The sequence below is a fragment of the Myotis nattereri genome, assembly GCF_964212035.1.
Source record: "Myotis nattereri genome assembly, chromosome: 3".
In the NCBI taxonomy this organism is placed as follows: domain Eukaryota; kingdom Metazoa; phylum Chordata; class Mammalia; order Chiroptera; family Vespertilionidae; genus Myotis; species Myotis nattereri.
In genome coordinates, this window is record NC_138077.1 from 90,733,441 (window position 1) to 90,745,808 (window position 12,368).

Consider the following 12,368-nt stretch of genomic DNA (forward strand, 5'->3'; position numbering starts at 1 on the left):
ATTTGTTGAAAAGTCTATTGGTTTCCCACTGAATTTATCTGGGCATGATTATTAAAAAAATAATTAACTATAAAAATCAGAATTTATTGAACTCTCAGTTCTAGTCATTGATCTATATCTATTTGTCTATTCTCTTGCCAGTACTACATTGTCTAACTTACTATAGCTTTGTGTAAGTTTGTGAAATCCTCTTTATTATTCTTTTTTAAAACTTATTGTTTTTGCTCTTTGGGCCCCTTGAATTTTCATCTGAATTGTAGAATCAGCTTATCAATTTCTGTCAAAAAATGCAGTTGGGGCTTTCATATGAATTATATTGAATGTGTAGATAACATTACATTTTTAAATCCAGGAACATATGCCTTGGCCTATTTTGCTCAGTGGTTAGAGTGTTGGCCTGCAGACTGAAGGGTCCCAGGTTCAATTCCAGTCAAGGGCACTTACCTCTTTGGCAGGTTCAATCCCTGGCCTGTGTGGGAGGCAACTGATCAATGTGTCTCTCTCACATCGATGTTGCTCTCTCTGTGTCTCTTCGCCTCCCTTCCATGCTCTCTAAAAATCAAAAGGAAAAAAAAAGTTATTGGGTGAGGATTAACAACAACAAATAAATAAATAAATCCAGGAACACTGAATGACTTTTCATTTACTTCGTTTTCTTTAACTTCTTTCCACAATGTTTTGCGGCTTTCATTGTAAAAGTCTTTTTTTATGTCTGTTAAATTTAATGTTAAATACCTTTTTTTTATGTTTCTCATTGCCTTTGATCATTTTTATTCAACATTAGCTGTCCAAAGTGATTTTACTGTTATGGAATAAACAAATGTAAGTTTATGCCACAGGCTTCTTTCCTTCTGTGGTGGGTTTCTTTTCTGCCGGCTTCTCAGCGGCTGGTTTCTTGGTAGCTGCAGCCTTTTCCCCTACCAAAGGCTTCTTCTGCTTCTTAAGGCCCACAGCCTTCTTTCCTTTCTTCCCGACCACAGGCTTCTTGCCTGGAACCCCCTTCTCATCTGATTCGGCTTCTAGTGCTGCTGCTGCTCTATCCACCCGAAGCTTGTGGTTCTTGGCCTGACGAAGAATGGTGTTCCGGCGCATAGTCTTTGCATATGGGTTTAGCTTCAACGTGACTCTCAGGTTTTTCAGTGGATTCTTCTTCAGGACTCTGCGGTGAATCTTCTTGTGTGGTGCTCGGAGGGCTCCTTGGGTCTCTGGGCTTTTCAAGATTCTGCTCAGGTCTGTATTGAGCATCTTGTGCATGGGAAGGGTGTAGTTACTCTTGAGGGAGGCAGCTCTACGCCAAGTGCCATGCAGCTCACCTAACTTGCGGAAAGCACTTTCAGTCCAAATGCAGAAACGGCCCACATGCCCTCCAGGTGCAAGTTTCAACATGTTCAGTTTGCTTACATTAAGCAGAGTAAGTCCAGGGATGTTTCTGAAGGCTTTGATGATACCGTTGTCCTCATTACAGATGATACAAGGTCCCCTCCGCTGGATACGACGACGGTTTCTCATTTTGCCCTTGCCAGCCCTCATTCGCGGAGAGGCATAGACCTTTTTTATAGCATTCCAGGCCTTAAGTTTCTTAAGAAGCAAAACAGCCTCCTTGGTTTTCTTGTAGCCTTCAACTTTATCTTCAACCACCAAAGGAAGTTCAGGAACTTCCTCAATACGGTGACCTTTAGACGTGACCAGTGCTGGCAAGGCTGAGGCAGCGAGGGCAGAGCAGATGGCATATCATTTCTGTGTTGTGTTTACTCTGCGGTGCCAACGGCGCCAGGTTTTGGTTGGTGCAAACATGCGGCCCCCATGACACATATTTCCAAAAGCACCCTGGCCAGAACGATGAGTTCCACCACCTCGGACTCTGGGAATTCGAGCCACAGCTCTGCCAGTACCCCAGGACTCGGCACTGGTTTGATGATCTGCCAATTCACTGAAAGCATAGGGCTGTCTATTGTTTTTGTGCAAGTTGGTGTGAACAAAATTCACAATATCTGGTCGAATGGGAGCCTTGAACACAGCAGGCAAAGTGATATTTTTGCCAGATGTTTCCCCCTTTTCAGGGTACACAGATATCAGTGGACGAGCACACGCCATGGTGGGGAGAGAAGTATTTTTATTCTATTGTAAGTAAAATTACTTTCTTAATTCCATTTCCAGATTGTTGATTGCTAGTGTGTAGAAATACAATGAGTATTTTATGCTTTTTAATCTTACAACATTGATGATCTATATTTTTGTTATTGAGGATTTTCTTTATACAGAACTAGAGGCCCGGTGCATGAAATTCATGCATGGTGGGTAGGGGTGTCCACAGCCCAGCCTGCACCCTCTCCAATCTGGGAACCCCTGGGGGATGTCCAACTGCCGGTGTAGGCCCGATCCCGTGCACAAAATTATTTTATTTTGCCACTTATTCTATTTATATGTTGTGCTTTTTTTTTTAAATAACTTTGCATTTCTGAAATAAATCCAAGTCGATTATTACTATACTACTTTTTACATATGGCTAGATTCATTTTGCTGTTATTTTAGTTAGGATTTTTATGTCTATAATGATTAGAGGTATTACTCTATACTTTTTATCCTTATAGTGTCTTTACCTGGATTTAGTAGGAGAGTAACACTGGCCTTATAAAATGAATTAGGAAGAGTTACTTCCTCTTCTATTTTCCGAAAGATTTTGTGAAGAATTGGTATTAATACTCCTTTAAACATTTGGTAGAATTTACCAGTATAGTCAGCTGGACCTGGGTTTCATTTGTGAAATGTTTTTTGATATATTTCTAGTTCAATCTTTCTACTTTTTATAGCTCTATTCATATTTTTAAATAATTTCTTCTTGAGTTACATTTTCTAGATTGTGTCTTTGTAGGAATTTTTCCATTTCATATAGGTTATCTATTTTGCTACCATATCATTGTTCATAGTTACCTCTTTTTATAATTGTCTATGACACATGTTTAGGTTATTGATTTGATATTTTTATTTTTAATACAGATATTTTCAGCCATACATTTCCCACTAAGCATTATTTTAGCTATATCTCATAAGTTTTGTATATTGTGTTTCTCCTTTTTTTAATCTCATAGTATTTTAAAATTTCCATTGTGTTTTCTCCCCCTATTGGCAAATAATTTACTTGGGAGAATAATGTTTTATTTTTCATGTATATATAAATTTTCTAAAAATGGCTCAGTGGTTGAGTGTCAACCTATGAACTAAGAGGTTACAGTTCAATTCCAGGTCAGGCCACATACCCAGGTTGTGGGATCAATCTCCAGTGTGAGGTGTGCAGGAGGCAGCCGATCAATGATTCTCTCTTATCATTGATGTTTCTATCTCTCTCTCCCTCTTCTTTCCTCTTTGAAATCAATAAAAATATTTTAAAAATTAATTTAATTGGGGACAGAGAATATATATTATCATAATCCTTTTCAATTTACTGAGGCTTGTTTAATAGCTTACTGTATTATCAATCCTAGGTAATGCCCATGCAAACTTAAGAATATGATTTCTGCTATTATTCACTGAAGTGTTCATATATGTTTGTTAGGTTTAGTTGATATATAGTGTTTCCAAACCTTCTATTCCCATGTTGATTTTTTTCCCCCTCTAGCTATTTTTTCCCATCATTGCGAGTGGGATAATGAAGTCTCCTGCTGTTACGTTGAACTATTTATATTTCCCATAAATTCTGTCAGTTTTTACTTCATAAAATTTTGGGCTCTGTTGTTAGGTATATATATATGGATATATAATATATATATATATTATAAGCATATATTATAATTATAAGCATATATATATATATATGGATATATAATATATATATATATAATATATATACATATACATATATATATATATATATATATGCTTATAATTTTTGTGTTTTCTTGATAGTTTGACCCTTTCATGATTATAAAATGTTCCACTGTTTCTCTAGTAGCAATATTTCTTTTGAGGTCTATTCTGTCTGGTATTAGTAGACCCACTCCAGCTTTCTTTAGTTAATGTGTGCATTGTATATCTTTTTTCATTTCTTTACCTTTAAAATGTTTGTATCTTTTACTTTCGCCTTATTTGTGTTATAGAATACACAGGGTGGGACAAGTGTAGGTTTACAGTTGTTCAGATGGAAAATAACACAGCAATTAAGAAATAATAATATAAAAATAAATCTTATATTTTGCGTACTCACAATTGTAAATCTACATTTCCCCCACCCCGTAAATTCTGCCTATTGTAGACAACATAAAGTTGGATAAGACTTTTTTTTAAAGCCATATCCAATCTTTGTCTTTTTAGTGGTCTGTTAAATCCATTTATATTTAATGTAGCTACCAATAAGATAGTATTTAAATATGCCATTTTGCTATATGTTTCATGTCTTTTTGATTCCTCTATTTCTCAATACTATTTTATTTTGTGTTAAAAGATATTTTTCTCTGTGCTATTTTAATTCATTTAATTTATTTTACTATATCTTTTACTATATCTATTTTTAGTTGTTTTCTAGTGCTTAGAGAGAAGAAGAGAGAGGAAGAGAGAGAGAAAAAAACAAACAAACATTGATGTGAGAGTAAAACATCCATTGGCTGCCTCCTACACATACCCCAACCTGGAATTGAATCCCTAACCTGGGCTTGTGCCCTACCATGGAATGGAACTGGTAACCTTTTGGTGCACAGGACAAAGCCCAACCAACTGAACCAAACTGGCCAGGGTCCAGCTTAATTTTAATTCTATATAATAAAGAGGTACTATGCAAATTAACCCTCATGCCCTCACAAGATGGCTGCCTATGACCAGGTTAGCAGGGGGGTTAGTGAGGGACAACCAAACACTGAACAAGCAGGCTGCCTGAGGCAATCAGGTCAGCAGGGAGCTTAGTGAGGGATGACCAAACGACTGAACAGCAGGCTGCATGGGGTGACCAGACTGGTAGGGGGGGCCATGAGGGGTGACCAGGCCGGCAGGGGTAGCAGTTGGGGGGGACCAGGCTGGCAGCATGGGTAGTAAGGGGTGACCAGGCTGGCCAGGGGGCAGGGCAGTTAGGAGCGACCAGGCCAGTGTGGGTGGCAGTTAGGGGTGACCAGGAAGTCAGGCAGTTGAGCGATCAGGCAGTCCAGGATTGTGAGAGTGATGTCTGACTGCAGTCGGACATCCCCCAAGGGACCCTGGATTGAAGAGGGTGCAGGCTGGGCTGAGGGAACCTCCCTCCCCCACCCAGCGCACAAATTTCACGCACTAGGGCCTCTAGTAGTATCGTAAGATTGCACCTATATAGCTCTATTCCTTCTCCTACCTTGTAATATTATCATAAAAATTACATATATACATTATATATCTATCAACACATATTTACATTTTTTGCTTTGCAGTTATCTTTTAAATCAGACAAGGGGAAAATTGTTACAAAAAATGTATTTGTACTATCTTTCATATATAGCTATGTAGTGACCTATACCATTGCTCTGTATTCCTTCAGGTGGTTTTGAGCTACTTTCCTCTTACTTCAGTCTGAGAGACTCCCTTTAGTGTTTCTTATATTGCACCTCTGCTAGGGACTCATTTTGTTTGTCTGGAAACTTAATTTCACCTTCATTTCTGAAATAAAGTTTTGCTGAATGTATACTTCTTGGTTGACAGCCTTTCTCTTTCAGCATTCTGAATATGTCAACTCACTGCTTTTTGGCTTCCTTTGGATTCTGATGAGAAGGTAGATATTTATATCATTGGGAATCTCTTACATGTAGGAGTAATTTGTCTTTTTTTTTTTTAAGATTCCCTCTTTGTCTTTCAAGAGTTAGACTATGATATCTATGTGTGGATCTATTTAAATTTTTATACTTTGAAGTTCATTGAGCTTCCTGAATGATTTTCATCAAATTTGGAAACATTTGAACCATTATTTCTTTTAAAAAATTCTATCAGCTCCCCATTAGGGCCTTTCATTATGTTTATGTTTGTATGTTTGAGGGTGATTCATAGTAGGGTATCTTAGGATGTGTTAATTTCTCTTTTGTTATTTTTTCTTTGTGTTTCTCTGACTGGATATTCTCAGTTAATATATCTTCAATTTTACTGTTTCTTTATTCTGCCTGCTTATATATGCTATTAAAACATTAAGTGAATTTTAAATTTCAGTTATTGTACATTTCAACTTCAAAATTTTTATCTGGCTCCTCATGATAATTTCCATATGTTTATTGAAATATCTGTCAGTGGTGATCAAGGGGGTCTCTGGCTGGAGGTAATCTCTGGCCAGAGACAGTATTCTGTGCTCCCAGTTCTTGTCTTGCTTTCAGGAATGAATTCAAACAAGAGAAAATAAATGGCAACAAAAGCAGGTGAGGATTTATTTGTAGGGAAGCCAGCCCTTCATGTAGGTATTATGCCACTGGATAGACCACATCCTGGTGGATTCTGAATCTTTCCTCCTCACATAGGGGCCTGCCAGCTCCATTGTCCATTTTCAGTTTGTCACATCTCACACTTAGTTCCTACAAGCCCCAGCTGCCTCTTCCAACTTCTTCTAGCTCATGCCTTTCTATCTGGCTACTCTAACATCCCTATGCAGAGATATGGTTCTGAAATATTCCTTGTAATTCTCTAAATAGGCTTTCCTATAGTTAGTTGAGCATATTTTATTTTATTATTGTTATTTTTATTATTATTATTATTTTTTTTTTGCAGGGCCCACATTTCACATTTTATTGCACATTTCCCACAATCATTGAGTCATGCTGGACTGTGCCCAGGGCTCTGGAGCCAAGACCTGGAAGGTGAAGCTGCGCAGCAAGCCATTCCCGCGGAGGGGCTGCCCCAGGGACCCCGTGAGGATGACCTAGTGGCCATGATTGGGAGACCCGTTGATGACTGAACCCCACACCCAGTGCCCACTTAGGTGGCCCTCATGACTCCCATCTTCATCTGCACACTGCCTCTGGGATGCTGCCCCCAAACAGGGTAGTTGAGCATATTTTAAATAGCTTATTTAATGCCTTGGTCTAGTAAGTTCAAAGTATGGGCTTTCACAGATACAGTGTATATTGATTAATTTTTTGTCTTCTAAATGGTTGATATTATCTTTTTTTATTTTGTATGTCTCATTTTATTGAATATTAGATACTTAAGCAATATAGTGTGGCAACTCTGTAAAGCAGACCACCCTTTCCTAGCTTGTTGTTGATGCTATTATTGTTTTGGCTCTTTGTTTGTTTAATGACTTTCCTGAACTAATTCTGAAAATTCTATTATTTGTTGTGTGTGGCCACTGAAGTATCTGCTCTGTTATCTTAGTGGTCAGCTAATGATTGGACAGAAATATTGTTAAATCTCTAGAACAGTTTCCAAACATTTGTCAGGGGTCTCTGTGTGTGTGGTGGGGTACACCTTCAATGCTCAGGCAGGCAGTTTACAACTTTCCCATAGCCTTTACCTCTTGTCTGCACAGAGCCTCGGGATCAGGTAGAGACCTTCTCAGGTCTTTCCTAGGCACATGCACAGCCCTGAGCACAGCACAGCCTACACATGTGCATGGCATCTAGAATCCCAGGGATAAGTCAGAGCAATTTAAAGCTTCCAATGGATATTTCGCTCCTAGCTTTTCCCTTTAAGTGCTTTTGGTCAGCTTCTTGTTTGTCCCAACTATTATTGCTGCCTCAGGCAGCTGTGATCTAAATAGTTGCTGCTGATTATTTTTGACAAACTCCCCTTGGGAAAAGGCTATTTGCACTGAGTGAGCTTTGAGTCAGGTCAAATAGAGACAAGCCCTGCAAATGGGGGTTTCCATGGAACTGCCAGACAGATCAAATAATGGCAATTTTCTGAAAATACTGTTTTTGAGCATTCCAATTCCAGTATTTCTTCTCCAGTGGCTGCTAGGCTCTGCTTTTCATTGTGATTGTAGGGCTGTTAGTTTTTGAAGCTACTATGAAGCTCGGAAGGAAATAGAAATAGGGAGAGTTAATACACTACAAAGATCACTATATAAACCAAGATTTAGTCTTTTTTCATGAATATCTTGGATTGTTGCTAGCCTTTGGGTAATTTCAAGAGAACTGGAAAAATTAATTTTTATTTTTTGTTAGTGTTTTTGTTATTTTTATGGAGGAGCTGATTTTCCTACTTCTTTGCTCCAACATTCCCATCAGCATCCCTCACTTCTAATAGTGATGATATTTGGGTAATTTTAAGTTTTGCTTATTATGAAGAGTGCTACAGTAGATATTTATGTTCATGTTATTCAGTACCTGTGTGCATACTTTTCTCAAGGTCAATGCTAATTTCTAGTGTTCATCGATTTTAGTTTTTCCTTCCTTTTCAGGCATATAGGAGAATGTTATTCTCTGAAAATAAGTGGGACCAAAGAACATTGTTAGCCATGGATATTTTTCATAACTGCCCTTCATCAAATTGAGTGAGTTTCCTTCTACTCATAGTTGGCTGAGAGTTTTTAATCATAAATGATACATGTTTACAAATGCTTTATCAGCACTTATTAAAGTCATATATTATTTTTCTTCTTTATAATATGCTGTATCATTAATTAATTCTTAAATTCATTTTTATGATACATCTCAATTGGCCATGTTGCATTTTTCTTATTATACAATTTCCTGATACTTTTTAAACAATTTTTGCACCCTTGTGTATGAGTGACACTGATTTGTATTTTTCTTTTGTTTAGGATAGTTTCCAAGTTTTAGGGCTATGCAAATACCAAAAAAGTAAATTGTGAACTATGCCCCTTTCCTATATTTTCTGAAAGAGTGGATGTAAAACTGGGATTATTGATTTTATTACTTAAATATTGAATATAATTAATCAATGAAGTCATGTGGACCCTGAAATGTGTGTGAGTGTGTGTAGATGCTTGGAATTTTTTCTGGTATATAAACAGTCTGTATGAAATAGCTGTGTACATAAAAACTTCTTTAGTACATTTGTTGTGTTTATAAACCTACAGAAGTCATAATTTTCCCTCAGCATATTGAAGTTATAGAGTCATTAAAAGTTCACTTCAACTATTTGTACTTATTGGTTAATCATTAACATAAAGGCTGCTAACTTAAAGGTAATAAATTTTTCTCTGGGTCCATTAAACCAACCAACTAAAAAATCTTTCTCTGTACTTTGGTATTTACCAGTACATGTGACCATATTACAATTTTTATTTATTTATCTACCTTTCCTGAGATTCCTAGAACTTCCTGTGGATTGGTGAATTTCATAATCTTGAACAAATTCCCAGCCACCGACTATGTCTTTAACATTTTCTGTTTTATATATTTTTTTCTTTTTATGGAATTCTGGTGATGTTGACTTCCTAATTCTTTGTTATACTAGAAGCTCAGTGCATGAAATTCGTCCATGGCAGAGGGTGTCCCTCAGCCCCTCTCACAATCTGGGACTGCTGGCTCCTAACCACACAACCATCTGCCTGCCTGATAGCCCCTAACCAATCTGCATGACAGCTTGACCCCCTTAACTGCTCTCCCCTGCTGGCCTGATCCCACTAACTGCCTCTGTGGCAGCTCCGCCACTGTGGTTTTGTCTGGAAGGTCATCCAGATGTCTGGTCTAATTAGCATATTACCCTTTTATCAGTAAAGATGTTTCAAAAAATGGAATAATGGTCATTCAAAGACTCCCATGTCTGCATCCTCAGAACCTGTGAATATGTTACCCGCTCATGGCAAAAAATATTTTGCAGAAATAATTAAGCTCTTGAGATGGGAAGATTATCTGGGATTATCAGAGTGGGTTCAATTTAATTATATGAGCCCTTAAAAGTGGAAAACTTGAGAAGGACTCAACCCATAGTTGCTATCATTGAATATGCAGGAAGAGGATCACAAACCAAGGAATATGGCAGTCCCTAGCAGATATGAATGACCCTCAGTTTACAGCAAACAAGAAAATACACCTTTTGCTATAACAGCAAGAAACCAAATTCTTCTAAAAACCCAAATGAGCAGGAAGTAGATTCTCTTTTATAATCTCCAGAAATAAATGCAGTCTGCATAAACCTTGATTTTAATCCAGGAGCACCTGTATGGATTTCTGACCTATATAACTGAAAGATAATAAATTTGTGTTGTGTAAGCTGCTAAATTTGTGGTAAGCTGTTATGGCAGCAATAGAACATTAATGTATGTGTTCATAGTTATTTTTATTTTCTGAATAAATTTATAGGCTTTGTTGCAGATATTTTCATGTAATTTATCTGTCAGTTCACTAGTCTTTTTAATCTTCAGTTTTTATTTATTTATTCATTCATTTTTGATAACTCTCACCCGAGAATATTTTTCCATTGATTTTTAGAGAGGGTGGGAGGGAGGGAGAGAGACAGAAAGTGAGAAACATCAGATTGGTTGCTTCCTGCATATGCCCCAACCTGGGCGGGGAACAAGCCTGCGACTGAGGTACCTTCCCTTTACCAGAATTGAACCCAGACCCTTCAGTCCACAACACTCTATCCACTGAGCAAAATCAGCTACAAGTCCTCTTTTAAGCTGTGTCTGTATGCTTATTAAAGCTATTCATAATGTCTTTGTTTATTATTATTGTTATTATTACTTTTCCCCTGGAAGTGTTTATTATTATTATTATTATTATTATTACTTTTATTTTTTCCCCCTAGAAGTTTGATTTTGATTTATTTAAATTGATTTTGGTATTCTAATAAATGTTTATAATTATTTTTTACATTATATTCTTTGTGACATAGTAAGAAAATTTATTTACAATCTCTTCTGGAAATCCTAATATTAAAAATTATGCAGGCATATTTCTGCTCTCTGTTCATTCTTCTGATTCTTTCTCATGAATCCATGTTTATAGGTTTGAATTTTGAAATGGGATTTAATGATTTTTTTCTTAGAAAACTTTTGTTCTTGTATGAAGATATTATGCTTCTTTGTACTAACCATTTGGTGGTGATGCTAAACAGAAATATTTTTAAAAATAAAATTGCAGCTTGAATTTTGTTTTGTTTTGAGCCATGTTGATGATGCAATTTTGTAAATCTACAAATATAATAGGTTATTCTACATTTATTTAAAATGTATAAAGTTATGTAATTTATGTAAATTTTGCCCCAGTTCATATTTAATGTAAAAAATTTTCCCCCTTCAATATTTCTGATTCACAATTAAATGGATGGTGCTAACTGTGCATTCTAAATTTTATTAGAAGAGTGCTGTTTTGCTCTTCAATCTGGGCAAACCTTGGCTTTTTCTCTTTCATAATAAGACTAAAACACCTTTGAAAACCATAGCTCAAATTTCCAGTTTGGCAGGTGCCCTTTGGACAAAAGTGTCTTTGCTATTCAACTTTTCTCTCTGGATTCCAGCCTACATTCAGAGTTCAGCCTGATGTTTCTTTACTATTCTTCCAATTTGTCAGTTATGTTAACAAGAAGGTTTTATTCACTTTTCAGTATTTTGGGTTATCTTCAGTTGGTGGTTATGTCTGAATACCTAAGTTGTCATATTTCTGGACATAATTAATTTATTAAAATTATTTATTGAGAATTTATCACACTTCTGATATTCCTCTATGAGTAAGACATGGACCTGACCATTTGAACTTACATTTAGTTGTATAACAAAAACAAATAAATTAGAAAAATTATGAGGTAGATGAATAGAGAATGAAACCTTGAGATAATCTAGATCTAAATTCTTGCTCATGAGACTGTGAGGTGTAATTGATTATGCTGATTGCAAATTAAAGACTATCGGTTATCTCAATCCCAGATCAAGGCTTGTCTCACTGCCATAATGATTTACTTCCATTTATTGTTTGTTAATGTGTCTAATAGCTGGATTCTGTTTCACCCTGTGGATCAAGCTGATTGTGGGTTTTTCTTTAAGTGATCTTTAAGAACTAAGTAAAATATTTGCATGAGCTCTTAAAATACAAACTGCTAAAGATGTATGCATTATTATGCACATTTGAGTTCTATACAGGTAGTAGGCCCAATTAAAAATTTGCTTGATCCAGTCTATATAATCAGAGTAAGACAAGAAAAGTTGTATACTTTTAAATAAAAAGTCAAAAGAGAAAACTAGAATGTTAGATTAGAGATCTTATAAATGCTATAGGCACAAACTACAATAAGGAAGAGAAAGGGATTTAGAAACCATCTCTACAAATTATTCATCAGCAAGTATTCAAAAGTGTAGGGATACACGCAAATTCAAAATTAAAACATTTTGAGGGAAAAACCAAGATGGCGGCATAGGTAAACACTGGAAATTGCTGCCTCGCACAACCACTTAAAAAATACAACTAAAAGATAAAACAGAAATCATCCAGAACCACAGGAAGACTGGCTGAGTGGAAATTCTACAACTA

The 12,368-nt window shown here is 36.4% G+C and overlaps 1 protein-coding gene across 1 annotated transcript; it reads right to left on the reverse strand.

Moving 5' to 3' along the window:
- Window positions 1-828: 828 nt before the first annotated feature.
- LOC308514977 (large ribosomal subunit protein uL4-like) lies at window positions 829-2,100 on the reverse strand (the record flags this gene model as incomplete). Its single annotated transcript, XM_081085326.1, is given in 2 exon segments — window positions 829-1,731; window positions 1,735-2,100. Coding segments are annotated over 2 exon segments (1,263 nt in total). The 5' UTR covers window positions 2,095-2,100.
- Between the last annotated feature and the right edge of the window lie 10,268 nt (window positions 2,101-12,368).